This window comes from Wyeomyia smithii, chromosome 3, assembly GCF_029784165.1.
Source record: "Wyeomyia smithii strain HCP4-BCI-WySm-NY-G18 chromosome 3, ASM2978416v1, whole genome shotgun sequence".
Lineage (NCBI taxonomy): Eukaryota > Metazoa > Arthropoda > Insecta > Diptera > Culicidae > Wyeomyia > Wyeomyia smithii.
The window spans coordinates 274,065,353-274,077,573 of NC_073696.1; the positions used below are offsets into that span (position 1 = coordinate 274,065,353).

At 46.1% G+C, this 12,221-nt stretch overlaps 1 protein-coding gene across 1 annotated transcript; it reads left to right on the top strand.

Moving 5' to 3' along the window:
- Nucleotides 1-6,235: 6,235 nt before the first annotated feature.
- Nucleotides 6,236-10,591, top strand: LOC129729307 (uncharacterized protein K02A2.6-like). Its single transcript, XM_055687815.1, has 2 exons — nucleotides 6,236-8,787; nucleotides 8,863-10,591. The coding sequence occupies exons 1-2, from the start codon at nucleotides 6,236-6,238 to the stop codon at nucleotides 10,589-10,591; spliced, it is 4,281 nt and encodes a 1,426-aa protein (XP_055543790.1).
- The last annotated feature ends 1,630 nt before the right edge of the window (nucleotides 10,592-12,221 follow it).

The window sequence follows — 12,221 nt, forward strand, 5'->3', positions numbered from 1 at the left end:
AATTGGATCGGGTACATTGAAATTTTCAAAAATCCAGTCCACAATGTCAGAAAATTTCACTAATCCAGAGTTTGTTCCATCAACTGGGAGTGCCAAAGGAACAACTGGGGTTTTAGATGTTCCTGGCAGTGCTGGGAACTCCTTCTGGGACTTTAAATTTGCAAGCCCAGGAGGAGTTTGCTTCGGTTTTTTCGCAGCACTGTTTGGTTTGTTCGTACTTTTCATTACACTTTGGGAAATCTTAGGACCTTTTCTGGGAAGTTTAGGAGAAGAAACATTTTTCCTCTTCCTAGACTCCCCAGGATTGTCATAAGATGTTCCCGCTAATGAATCGTCAGAATCGGTTTCATCAGAGGGTAACAGATCAAAGGGGTTCGATGGTATGGTAGAAGTGGTCACGGTTTTCTTCAGCATCTCAGCGTAAGAACGCTTTGAACGCTCTTTAAGTGACCGCTTGATTTTATCTCTGCGCTGCATGTACACCGGGCATGTGGAGAGCTCATGCTGGTTTTCCCCACAGTGAATACATTTTTCAGCATTAACACTGCAAGAATCTTCCGCATGAGTCTCCCCACACTTGCTACATCGTGCCTTATTGCAGCAGTAGGCGGCTGTGAGGCCTAACTGCTTGCAATTGGTGCAATTCATAACACGGGGTACATACAATCGCACAGGCAGACGAACCCGGTCGATCGAGACGTGGCTAGGGAGTGCAGATCCGGCAAACGTAACGCGAAACGAGTCTGACGGAGTGTAAACTTTTTTACCGCCGACGAGAGACATGGACCGCAATTGCTTACAATCCAAAATCTTAACATGTGTTTCGGTATTTTTGAGGCAACCGGTTGCGCTTTTTAGGAAACACTCGACAGACAGACTCGAATCGGTTATGACACCGTCGATCTCCACGTCTCGTGCGGGTATGTAGACGCGATACTCGCGTGTGAAGAGCTCAGAGCAAGCGATAGCATTGGCCTGTGCCAGATCACTGACCACGACACGGAGCTTGTTAGGTCGGACCTTGGAAATTTCGGTCACGGCCTTGTACCCCTTCGTCAGGTCTTTAAAAATTTGCAGTATGTTTAAACGCTTTGAATTCACTCCTGCCTTTGGACGAAAATAAACAGTATAGCTGCCCTGTTGAGATCCGTCCGGGTAAAGCCTGGGGCGAGGGGGGACTGGAGAATGAACAGGGGAGGGGGTAACAGAAGGGTCAGGGTCAGGGGGGTTCGGGGATGGTGGCACGGGAGGCGAGAGATCTATATCCATCGCGCTAAATGTAGCGCACTAGCGCACTTGCGCTGACAAGAACACGTACCTCTTTACTTCTTCCTTCCAGCAGTGGAAGCTGCACCCAAAGCAGCCAGCAGCACCAGTACAGCAGCACCAATACAGCCACCAGCAGTGAGCCGGGTGTGAGATCACTCAGCACAGCGACACGGACTCGACTGTCAACTGATGGGCTTGGATTAAAAAGATCTATTCACGGTGCGCAGATCAAAACTGCAGCTGGTATTTTGCACCAATACAGCCAAAGTTGTGAGCCGGGTACAGAACGTATCGACACAACTCACAATCTAGTTGGCCTTTAGCGCGAATAATACACTCTTTTGTTTGGCTATTCGTACACACGGACCGGATTGTAATAGAACGACCACTTTGCACGTCCGTTTCTGTCGAGTGTTCGACGCGGAATGACCTTCAAGGAATTGTTTACTTCAAATATGGATTAGTTTGTGGAAAAACTGTTGTTTCATAACTTTTGTATCAATTCGTTTTTCATTTTGGTGAAATGAAACTGTTTGGTGAACTTCCCTATAACGGACTGCTGATTGAGATTAAAGGCAATCAATTTTGATGAAGCCGTCAGCGCCAAATTGGCGCCAGTCGAACCTGTTGAGTAAATATTTTAATTCTACCTTCCCAGCCTCTACTCTCAATTACGGCTTCATTAAGCTGCAATCAGGTAAGTAGATTAAATCAACAAGTAAATAATTGACTTCAGCTTTAAAAGGCCGACACATTACAGCACCGGGAGAAATGTCCATCGTTCACGAGCGAGACTTACCTGGCTAATCACATTAATGGCTCATTATCGTCAAAGTCAGGCCTCTTAAATTGCCAATTTGACACCGCATCATAAGAGGATTAGACTGTCGATAAGTGTACTCAACCTCCAATTATAATTTCGAGAACAGTAAATGAAGGATATCCCATTTCACCGTGATTGTCCTTATTTTATCTCTAGTGAGCAGCGGATAAAGACACTTTAAATCCAAGCATTCATTACTCACCACACTCCATCGGAAGTAGGGAACCGAGGTTCGCAGCGCATTTCCGTTTTATTTTCCCTGTCCGATCGGTTAACCAAAGCGCCATTGGTGGGTAACAAACGGTCCATTAGCACGTACAAGTACCCGTGGGTGGGTGCTGTGTGTGTGTGTGAAAATACGGGAGGGGGAGGAATAGCAGTAAATTGTTCGCTCTTCCACAATGAACACACTAGCCGGCGTTGTTATACTGTCTTCTGGATAGCAGCAGTAGCAGTAGCAGCAGCTTACCTTTCACGTACCACACCAAGCGTCATAGCTAACCGTTTTCGGTCGGAACCAAGCAGCTGAGTGCATGTGAACAAGAGACGATGCCAACGGCGCCAAATTGTGGGAAAACAGAGCGTATATTTCATCTGTCCGGGGCTTTCAATCGACAGGATATTGAATTTCTTATCTATACCTTTTTGGAAGCCACCCACCACCCGTTCCGCTGTTTTCCGTTCCTTGTTTGCAGACAAAGCACCGCAGGTGTAGAAAGAATGCAGATTGTATATAGTTTCTCCGGTGCTCAGGATGATGACACCCAAATCGACTGGGTAAAATCGGTTGAAGCTTAAACAACAACTTTCTTCTTATGGCCAAAATAAGCAGCGCGTAAAACGATCCTACTTTGTAATCACAGCTCGCAAATTTTCTATCCCCTAAAAAATTGGAAAAAGCAGCGCAATCATGTTTGCCCATAACTACACGGGAATTCATACGAAGAAGACGTCGTGCATATCACTCTTTTCCCGGGCCATAAACAGTCCGCAAAATACGACCGCCTGGAATTCCCTGCTCCAAAACAAAGACCGGAGATGCCGAGCTGATCTTCTAGCGCTTTATCCGATCGAAGCCATAACTCTTGGCGATTGAAAGTTATTGCCATTGTCAATGGGAGCAAAATTGAATCCTTCTTGGCATCATGTTTTGCGGTGGTCCTCACGGGTAGCATTACCAGCAGCAGCAGCAGCATATATGTAGAGAAGGTAGGGGTAACGCTGCAGTCGAGCGTGCGAACGCAAGCGGGGCAGGCATTCAAAAAAATATCATTTTCGAAGACCACCTGGGAAATAACAAAGACAACTATTAAGACTCCGCATGCAGGCAAGCGACCGAAGCTCATACCTTGTGGGGGTGGAATCAGGTTCACGTCAATACGCTAGATTTATTGTAAATTACCATTTGCTGCCACGCAAGGGTATAAACATCCTTCGAAGCATGGAAATATGGCTGATGAATTGTTGTACTCTCAGGGGGAAGAGCGGAAATCACATCTGTAATGGGTTTTTCAGGTCAACATGCTTTTAAATACATTGTATTTTCTTAAACTAGCTTCCAGTACAATTGAGATTGTTTTTTTTTGGAAAGGAACCTTAACAGTATGCCTTACGAAATCTGTCACGGTCGTGCGATGAGGAGGGGTTTTTTTGAATTCAAACGATTTTAAACGTTTTTTTCTGTTTATTATAACTCTCATCATCACTCGAAGTGCAACCAATATTTAACTTCTTTTGTGGAAAAATTTCAAACCCCTCCCGTACCCAGGGCTCTGAGCTCAGTTTTACCAATCCATCCTCGGAGCGTCTCCATGCAGCGCCAATTGTCCTCATCGAGAACGCAAACAACAAGCGGTTCTACAGTTCGTGCACTTTTTGTGAGACCATAGTAGAGTCGAGTAAGGTCCCCCCACTATAAATCATTCGTTTATCGAGCCATCCAATCTTCCGTCAGTCAGTCACTCGTGCGTGTGAGGGTGCGTGGACGATGGACACCGAACCAATAGAGTCTCATAGTTAGAACCCACATCGCACGTTGACGTTTCATCGCTCGTTGGGAAAGAGAAACAAGAGCTTCAGCAGCAATTTGCAATGGAGCAACAGTTGATACAAGATGGAACAAAGCCAAATATTGGCATTGCCATGAGTGTGTGTGTGTTTAGATATGGTTGACATCAGTTTTGCCCGGGTCGACACGCAATGGATTCCAGCCGGTGAACAGGCGAACGGCTCTTGAAATATCAAAGCACTATCCTGGCATCGGATCCGACTACGATGAATTTGCTTTCTTTTCAAATTGCTTCATATGTTGTTGTACTATTTGTGTAGGTTGATGTAGGGGTTGTAGGGAGAGGCAGGTGGGTAAATGCTAGGATCTACGTTTGCCTTTCTCCCTATTCGGCGGAACTGATAATTCATGGACTCTGTTTCGTTATCGAGAGCACTCGGTTAAATGTCAGAAAGTGCCACTCAGAAGATAGGACTTAAACGAGTTTTGATTGTCACAAGGGTCCAATAAAGTCTGTCAATTGAACAATGGCATGATGAGTAATCGAAAGTAGCCTAGGCTTTCTGTTTGATATCGTTTCTATGATTTGAAATCTTAACGAGCACGAATGTGCTCTTATCGGCGTGTGCTGAAATTATTGCCCAATAATATGGCTGAATGTGGATATAAACGGAAACGGCGACAGTGAAACCTACCTTTGGCGGAATAATTCTCGCGAGCTTTGCGTTTTTCTTCAATTTTAATTTTATCACCATTCCTGATTCAAGTTATAAGGCCATATTTAACAGCATCACAGATAAACTAACAGAATCCCGTCATTGAAGCGGAGACGGTTGTAACATTTTGAGCAAATAGTAATAGATAGTGACAGTTAGAAGTTGATTTATCATTGGTAAGTCTATTAACCTTTTTTTACGATGACAATATGTTGAAAGTTGAAATTTTTTTCATAATAGTACAAAACGATAGATCTCAGAATTCTATATTTGCTCTTCGTGGGTAAAGCTCACAGAGCTATGAACAATGTGGTGACGGACCCCCCGTTGCAGTAGCGCTGTTCAAATGCAACGCTTCAATTGATTAATTGTTGGCCACTTCAGCTCGCTGACTGCAGAACTGTCATAAAGACCGAAATAAAAAAAAAAGAAGAGAGCAAAAAATAAACAACAAAAAAAGATCTCGTCAACGTATTGGCAAGCCACGTAACATTTTGTGGCCGCTCTTCTGCATTTTAGCGGTCACTCTCTTCGGAAAAGGGAAAAGGGAAATCACTAATGGTGTTCGCCTTTATCGATGGGATTTTATCGTTCAAACTGATAGAAGATTCCGTCACTGACAATGTTGGTGTGTCGGGTCCTAAGAAAGCACTCACTCTTTAATGGACAGAAAATGTCAAGAGAATCGAAACAAAATCTCGGGGAAAAATAATTACTTCCAGGTATCCATTAGTCCGTGCCCGGACAGTTAGTAGATAAACTCATCATAGACTTTTAAAAATCGCGAACTCTCTCAACGATTTTTACACCTGCCAGTAAACGTTTACGAGCTTCATCAACCGAAGTTCAACGGGGCTTGACCATCTCGGGCTATGTGTTGTCCACTTAAACTACATGAGGTGGGTAAAAATTATTCTATTTGGGACCAAGTGCCGTTTAGGATGGAGTATCTACGGGTGTATTCCCTCAAGTTCTCGTCAACTTCCACGTAGCGGGGGTGCCTTCTCATGATCAGAGGATGAACAAGCAAATGAGCGATTAGTTCGCACTAGAGAGTGCAGGAGAGTCCGCTTCGAATGTGTTGCAGGGACCACCCTAGCTGCGACAAGCGTTACCCAAAACGCAATTACCATCCGTCAGAGTGATAGACGTCCGGATGTGGCTATGTCATCGTAAGCGTAAAGATAAACTCACTCTGATATCCGCATTGCACAAGGACACATGTCCTATTTGTTAATCTCGTTACACCTCGTTAATTTTAAATAAAGATATATTTTCTCGTGTTGTGTGTAATCGCGAGCTGAATATCACAACATTTTGGCGACGAGTAAAAAAAACGAGTCAGTTGCGGGTTTTTGCACGTAAAAAAGTGATTTTTCGTCGACGAGAGACTGATCATCAAGTTGGAGGTTAGCTGCGATGACGACGCCAGAGTTGTTCCAGGAGTCCCTGCTGCAGATCCTGACGCAGCAGCAGCAGCTGATCGCTCATCTATCTCAGGAGATGTCAGCAACCCAAAAATGCCTAAAGGAGTTCTCCCGCGATGACGTAGCACTGGATGCACTAGCCGGCAACATCACCGAATTTCGATACGCTCCGGACGAAGGGTGCACTTTTGATTCATGGTATTCACGTTACGAGGAGCTATTCGATAAAGACGCCAGTAAGCTAGACGATTCCGCCAAAGTTCGACTCCTTATGAGGAAACTCGACCCAGCGGCGCACGAGCGGTACACAAGTTTCATACTCCCAAAACTGTCCAAGGAGTTTGGCTTCACCGAAACTACCGCGGAGCTAAAAGCGCTTTTCGGATCTACCGTCTCGATCTTTCATCAGCGGTATCAGTGCTTGCAGACCGTCAAAGATGAAACAGAGGACATCGTGTCATACTCCTGCAAGGTAAACCGTGCTTGTGTGGATTTAAAACTTGCCGACCTATCCGAGGAGCAATTTAAGTGCCTAGTTTTTGTTTGTGGCCTCAAGTCCTCGAAGGACTCCGATATTCGGATGCGGCTGATCACGAAGCTGAACGAATCGTCAGAGATAACGTTGGCGAAGATCGTGGAGGACTGCAGAGCCCTGACGAACCTCAAAAACGATACCGTGCTGGTAGAAAAACCTTCAGCAACAGTGCGAGCTGTGAAGCACAACACCAACAAACCTGTCAAGCCGTCACGTCATTCATCGGCTGCTGCGGGTAATGGAACCAGGGCAGATCAGCCACGTTCTCCGTGCTGGTCGTGTGGAGGAGTGCACTATTCGAAGGACTGCCAGTTTCGGGGTCATCAATGCCGAGAGTGCGGAAAGAAGGGGCATAAAGAGGGCTACTGTGCCTGCTTCGCTGCAAAATCATCATCTGGCGATGCGAAAAAGAATGCACGGAGCCAGAAGTCAACCAAGGTGGTCTCCGTAAACACAGTTAGCCGGGGGAGGAAATTTGCGGAGTTGCGGATAAACCATGTTCCGGGCCGACTACAAGTTGATTCGGCGTCGGACATCAGCATTATCACCGCCGAAATGTGGAAGAAGATTGGAGAACCAGAAACATCTCCGCCTTCTTGCCAAGCGGTGACAGCATCCAGAGAACCGCTAAACATCGCATCCGAGTTCTGGTGTGACGTATCAATCAACGGTGTCTCCAAACGAGGTTTGTGTCGTGTCATGGTTCCGGAAATTTCTCTATCAGTTCTAGGTGCCGACTGGATGGACAACTTCGGCCTATGGGACGTTCCAATCAACTCGTTCTGCAACCAAATCAGTAGCCAGTTCCAACCAGGCGTAGGGGCAATTCAATCAAAGTTCCCTGACGTCTTCACCAGCAGTATGGGACTGTGCTGCAAAACCAAGGTCAATCTACCACTACGAGGAAATCCTAGGCCGATATTCCGGCCGAAACGTCCCGTGTCCTACAGCATGGAGGGAGCCGTCGAAGAGGAAATCCAACGACTACATCAACTTGGCGTGCTAAAACCGGTTGATTACTCCGAATGGGCGGCGCCAATAGTGGTCGTTCGGAAGCCAAACGGACGGATTCGCATCTGTGCGGATTTCTCTACTGGTTTGAACGACGTCCTCGAGCCGAACCAATATCCGCTACCGCTGCCTGAGGATATTTTTGCGAAGATGTCGGGGTGTCGGTATTTCAGCCATATCGACCTATCCGATGCCTACCTACAGGTCCAGGTGGATGAAAGCTGCCAAAACCTTCTCACCATCAACACTCACAAGGGGCTCTATCAGTTCACTCGCTTGTCTCCTGGCATCGAATCAGCTCCGGGGGCGTTTCAGCAACTGGTAGACGCAATGCTCGCTGGACTCAAAAGCACCAGTGGGTACTTGGACGACGTCTTGGTGGGTGGCCGAACAGAGGAGGAGCATAATCGAAATCTTGAGCTGGTTCTTAATCGTATCCAGGAGTACGGATTCACCGTTCGAATCGAGAAATGCAGCTTCAGCATGCGTCAAATCAAATATCTGGGACAGATCTTGGATAGCGATGGCATTCGACCGGATCCAGACAAGGTCGCCGCCATTGCCAACATGCCACCACCAATCGATCTGCCGTCGCTGAGATCGTATTTAGGAGCCGTAAATTACTATGGCAAGTATGTTCCTGGAATGCGGAAGCTACGGTATCCCATGGACCAACTCCTGAAAGCCGGAACCAAGTGGGAATGGAACAAGGCGTGTCAAGATTCTTTCGATCGCTTTAAGGAACTGCTGATGTCTCCGCTGGTGCTGACCCACTACAATCCTCAATTGGACATCGTGGTGTCTGCCGACGAATCTTCAATCGGTATCGGGGCCAGAATCGCACACCGGTTTCCCGACGGCACCGTGAAGGCAATTTGTCACGCCTCCAGAAGCCTAACCCCAGCCGAAACAAATTACAGCCAGATCGAGAAGGAGTGGTTGGCCTTGATCTTCGCTGTAACGCGCTTCCATCGAATGCTTTTCGGAAGACACTTCACGTTGGAGACAGACCACAAACCGTTGTTGGCCATATTCGGATCTAAAAAGGGAATCCCCGTTTAAACCGCCAACAGGCTGCAACGTTGGGCGCTGACTCTTCTCCTTTACGACTTCTCCATCGAATACGTGTCGACCGATAGTTTTGGTTATGTAGATCTTCTATCGAGGCTGATAAACACCCACATTCGGCCTGATGAGGAGTACGTGATAGCATCGATCGAGCTGGAAAATACGTTCCACAATGTCGTTAATCAATCGCTGGAAGTCTTCCCGCTCACATTCAAGTCGATCCAGGCAGAAACCAGAGCGGATCCGGTCCTCCAAAAAGTGCTTCAGCACGTCCAGCAAGGCTGGCCGACCAAGAAGACAGACGTCACCGACTCATACCAGCAATTCTATCTTCGTAAAGACGGACTGTCAGTCATTTCCGGCTGCCTTCTCTACGGTGAGCGACTGGTAATTCCTTCGAAGTACCAGAAGAAGGTCCTCCAGTTGTTGCACAAGGGCCATCCAGGTGTCGAGCGAATGAGAGCGGTGGCACGTAGCTACGTATACTGGCCTGGAATCGACGCGTGCATTGCTAAACTTGTTTTTTCCTGTACCGAGTGTGCTCGGGCTGCCAAAACCAACACTAGAACCAACTTGGAGTCCTGGCCCGTACCCGAAAAGCCCTGGCAGAGACTGCATATTGATTACGCTGGTCCTGTTGACGGTTGGTACTACCTCATCCTGGTCGATGCGTACTCGAAATGGCCGGAGGTCGTCCGAACTTGTCAAACGACATCACCAGCTACCATTGAAATTCTGGAGAGCATCTTCGCTCGCTTCGGAAACCCGGAGACACTGGTTAGCGACAATGGACGCCAGTTCATCAGCGGGCAGTTCGAGGGGTTGTGTGACACCAAAGGCATACTGCACCTGAAGACGCCACCTTTCCACCCACAATCCAATGGACTTGCAGAAAGATTCGTTGACACGTTCAAGCTAACTCTCAAGAAAATTACGGCGGGAGGAGAGGGTCTCACCGAAGCAATCAACACCTTCTTGTTATGCTACCGTTCTACGCCCTGCCGAAGCGCTCCCGAGGGAAAATCACCTGCCGAGATAATGCTTGGTAGAACGATACGCACTTCGCTCGATCTGCTCAGACCACCAACTGCATTTCACAAAACAGATCACTCCAAGCAGGACGACCAGTACAACCGCAAGCATGGAAGTAAAGAAATCAGGTACAATTCTAAGGACCTGGTTTGGGCCAAGGTCTTCAAGAACAACAGTTGGAGCTGGGAAGCTGGTCAGATTCTCGAACGCATTGGGAACGTGATCTACAACGTTTGGTTGGAGCATAAGAAGACGCTAATTCGATCGCACTGTAACCAACTCCGTAAGCGATGTGAGTCGGATGAAGCCGAAACAGCTAATGAGAGGCAGCCTACGCAAGTCCCACTCGACATTCTACTAGAGTCATGGGGCCTGGATCGAAGTTCAGCAGACGAAACTGAATCGATCTTCCAATCGAATCCGTATGCGCCTCCCGGAAACAAGCCAGTGCAACCAGAGGGACTGCCCCCGAACTCTAATCCTCGCCCTAACCGGAAACAGAAACTGCAACGTCAACCATCAGTAACTCGCCAATCCTCGCGCAGCCGGAGGCGTCCCGTGAGATACCATCCATCTGTACCATCTGTACTACTAAAAGGGGGAGGTATTGCAGGGACCACCCTAGCTGCGACAAGCGTTACCCAAAACGCAATTACCATCCGTCAGAGTGATAGACGTCCGGATGTGGCTATGTCATCGTAAGCGTAAAGATAAACTCACTCTGATATCCGCATTGCACAAGGACACATGTCCTATTTGTTAATCTCGTTACACCTCGTTAATTTTAAATAAAGATATATTTTCTCGTGTTGTGTGTAATCACGAGTTGAGTATCCCAACAGAATGAAAAACTAGAGTCTGAGGAAGACAAACGCATGAATCGAATTTTTCGTTATCGCGTACCCCCTGAAGGCTCTCGCGTACCTCTAGGGGTACGCGTACCCCAGGTTGAGAACCGCTTGACTACACGACGAACGATCAATGGCTTTCGCTTCGAAATGGGATTGCTTTGTAAGGTGGACGATCCGATGGCTGTTCGGCAACTGGAAGCTCTTGAACGAAAACCTTACTGCTGGCTAGACGAGTGCGGGACCAGATTTCCTCTAGCCCAAGCAACAATTGAAACATGATTAAACAATAAATTGTAATCATTTGTTGCACTAATGAAATTGCATCGCTGCTTCAAAAATCTTTACACCAACAACGTAATTCGCGATGTTGAATTTGTTGTTGGAACGTGGAAACGTCATTTGAAAATCTACTGGATAGACCAAGTGACCTAGTGGGCGGAGCATATGAGTTGCCAACGTGATGCTTGCCAGATACATAAAACAAACACACAACAATACTCCTAAAAGTTGCTGTCACGTTCTCAAGTCATGTAACAGCAACTTTTGGTCGATCGTTCGCCTTATATTTGTTTCTGAGATGAGATTATGTACTGCGTTGTAACTTTTTGCTGAGGTTCATACTGATGTCCTTCAAGGCAAGGCGAGCAGTTCACATACGGGAATGTTGCTGTTTATCATCACATCCAGGTTCATTACAGCACTTTTTGCAAATATTGTTATCTTTACAACACTCGAGAGGGTGATATTACACCTTTGTAACGTTTAAAATGTTAATAAAATATTAACATTGCTCAGGTGACTAACCAATGACCTTTTATTTTATCGCGCCTCTGATACTTGGACTAGAAGTCATCCAAAAACCATTTTTACAATTTAGCAGAAAAATGTTGGTCTCTAAAACCAAATGAAATAAATTGATTTGAATTTTACTATCACGATGAAGTGCTGATGCATTCAAGGAGCAAAATTAAAAAGTGAGAATGAGCATGAGCATAATTAGAGCAGCAAAATAAATACTGAGCCATAAACTTGCAAGAGTTTCTACAGCAAACGACGTAAATAGTAGAAACGTAAAAATTTAATAGAAATTGATAACTGGAGTTGAATCCTCATCAAATTTTTGGAAATAATCAAAGATCAATCGCTATACAATAAATCTTTTGTTTACAACAACGCCATGTAATTATTTCGCCCAAGTTTCTGCTACGCTACATCTTCGTTTCTAAAATTTGACCATGCAGCAGTTACCATGTTGTTATCAAATTCCACGCATAAGTTCATACACATTTCTGTTTCATTCTTGTAACTTGTGTTGAAACAACGAAAATGTTGCAGTTGGCTCCGCCTCCTGCGCTTTTTTTGTTATTGTATAAGAAACTTAAACGTAGCTGCAACTTGGTTTCGCATAAGAATTTGTTGCTGTGATGCACAAAATTCATAATCGAAACAAATTTTGCTGCTTGGGAGGTGTCGTAGCTAGT

Excerpts from the sequence above, each read along its gene's own strand:
- LOC129729307 (XM_055687815.1), top strand. The coding sequence starts at position 6,236 with ATGACGACGCCAGAGTTGTTCCAGGAGTCCCTGCTGCAGATCCTGACG. Across the intron at positions 8,788-8,862 it reads CTTTTCGGAAGACACTTCAC|GCTGCAACGTTGGGCGCTGA; the intron begins GTTGGAGACAGA and ends AACCGCCAACAG.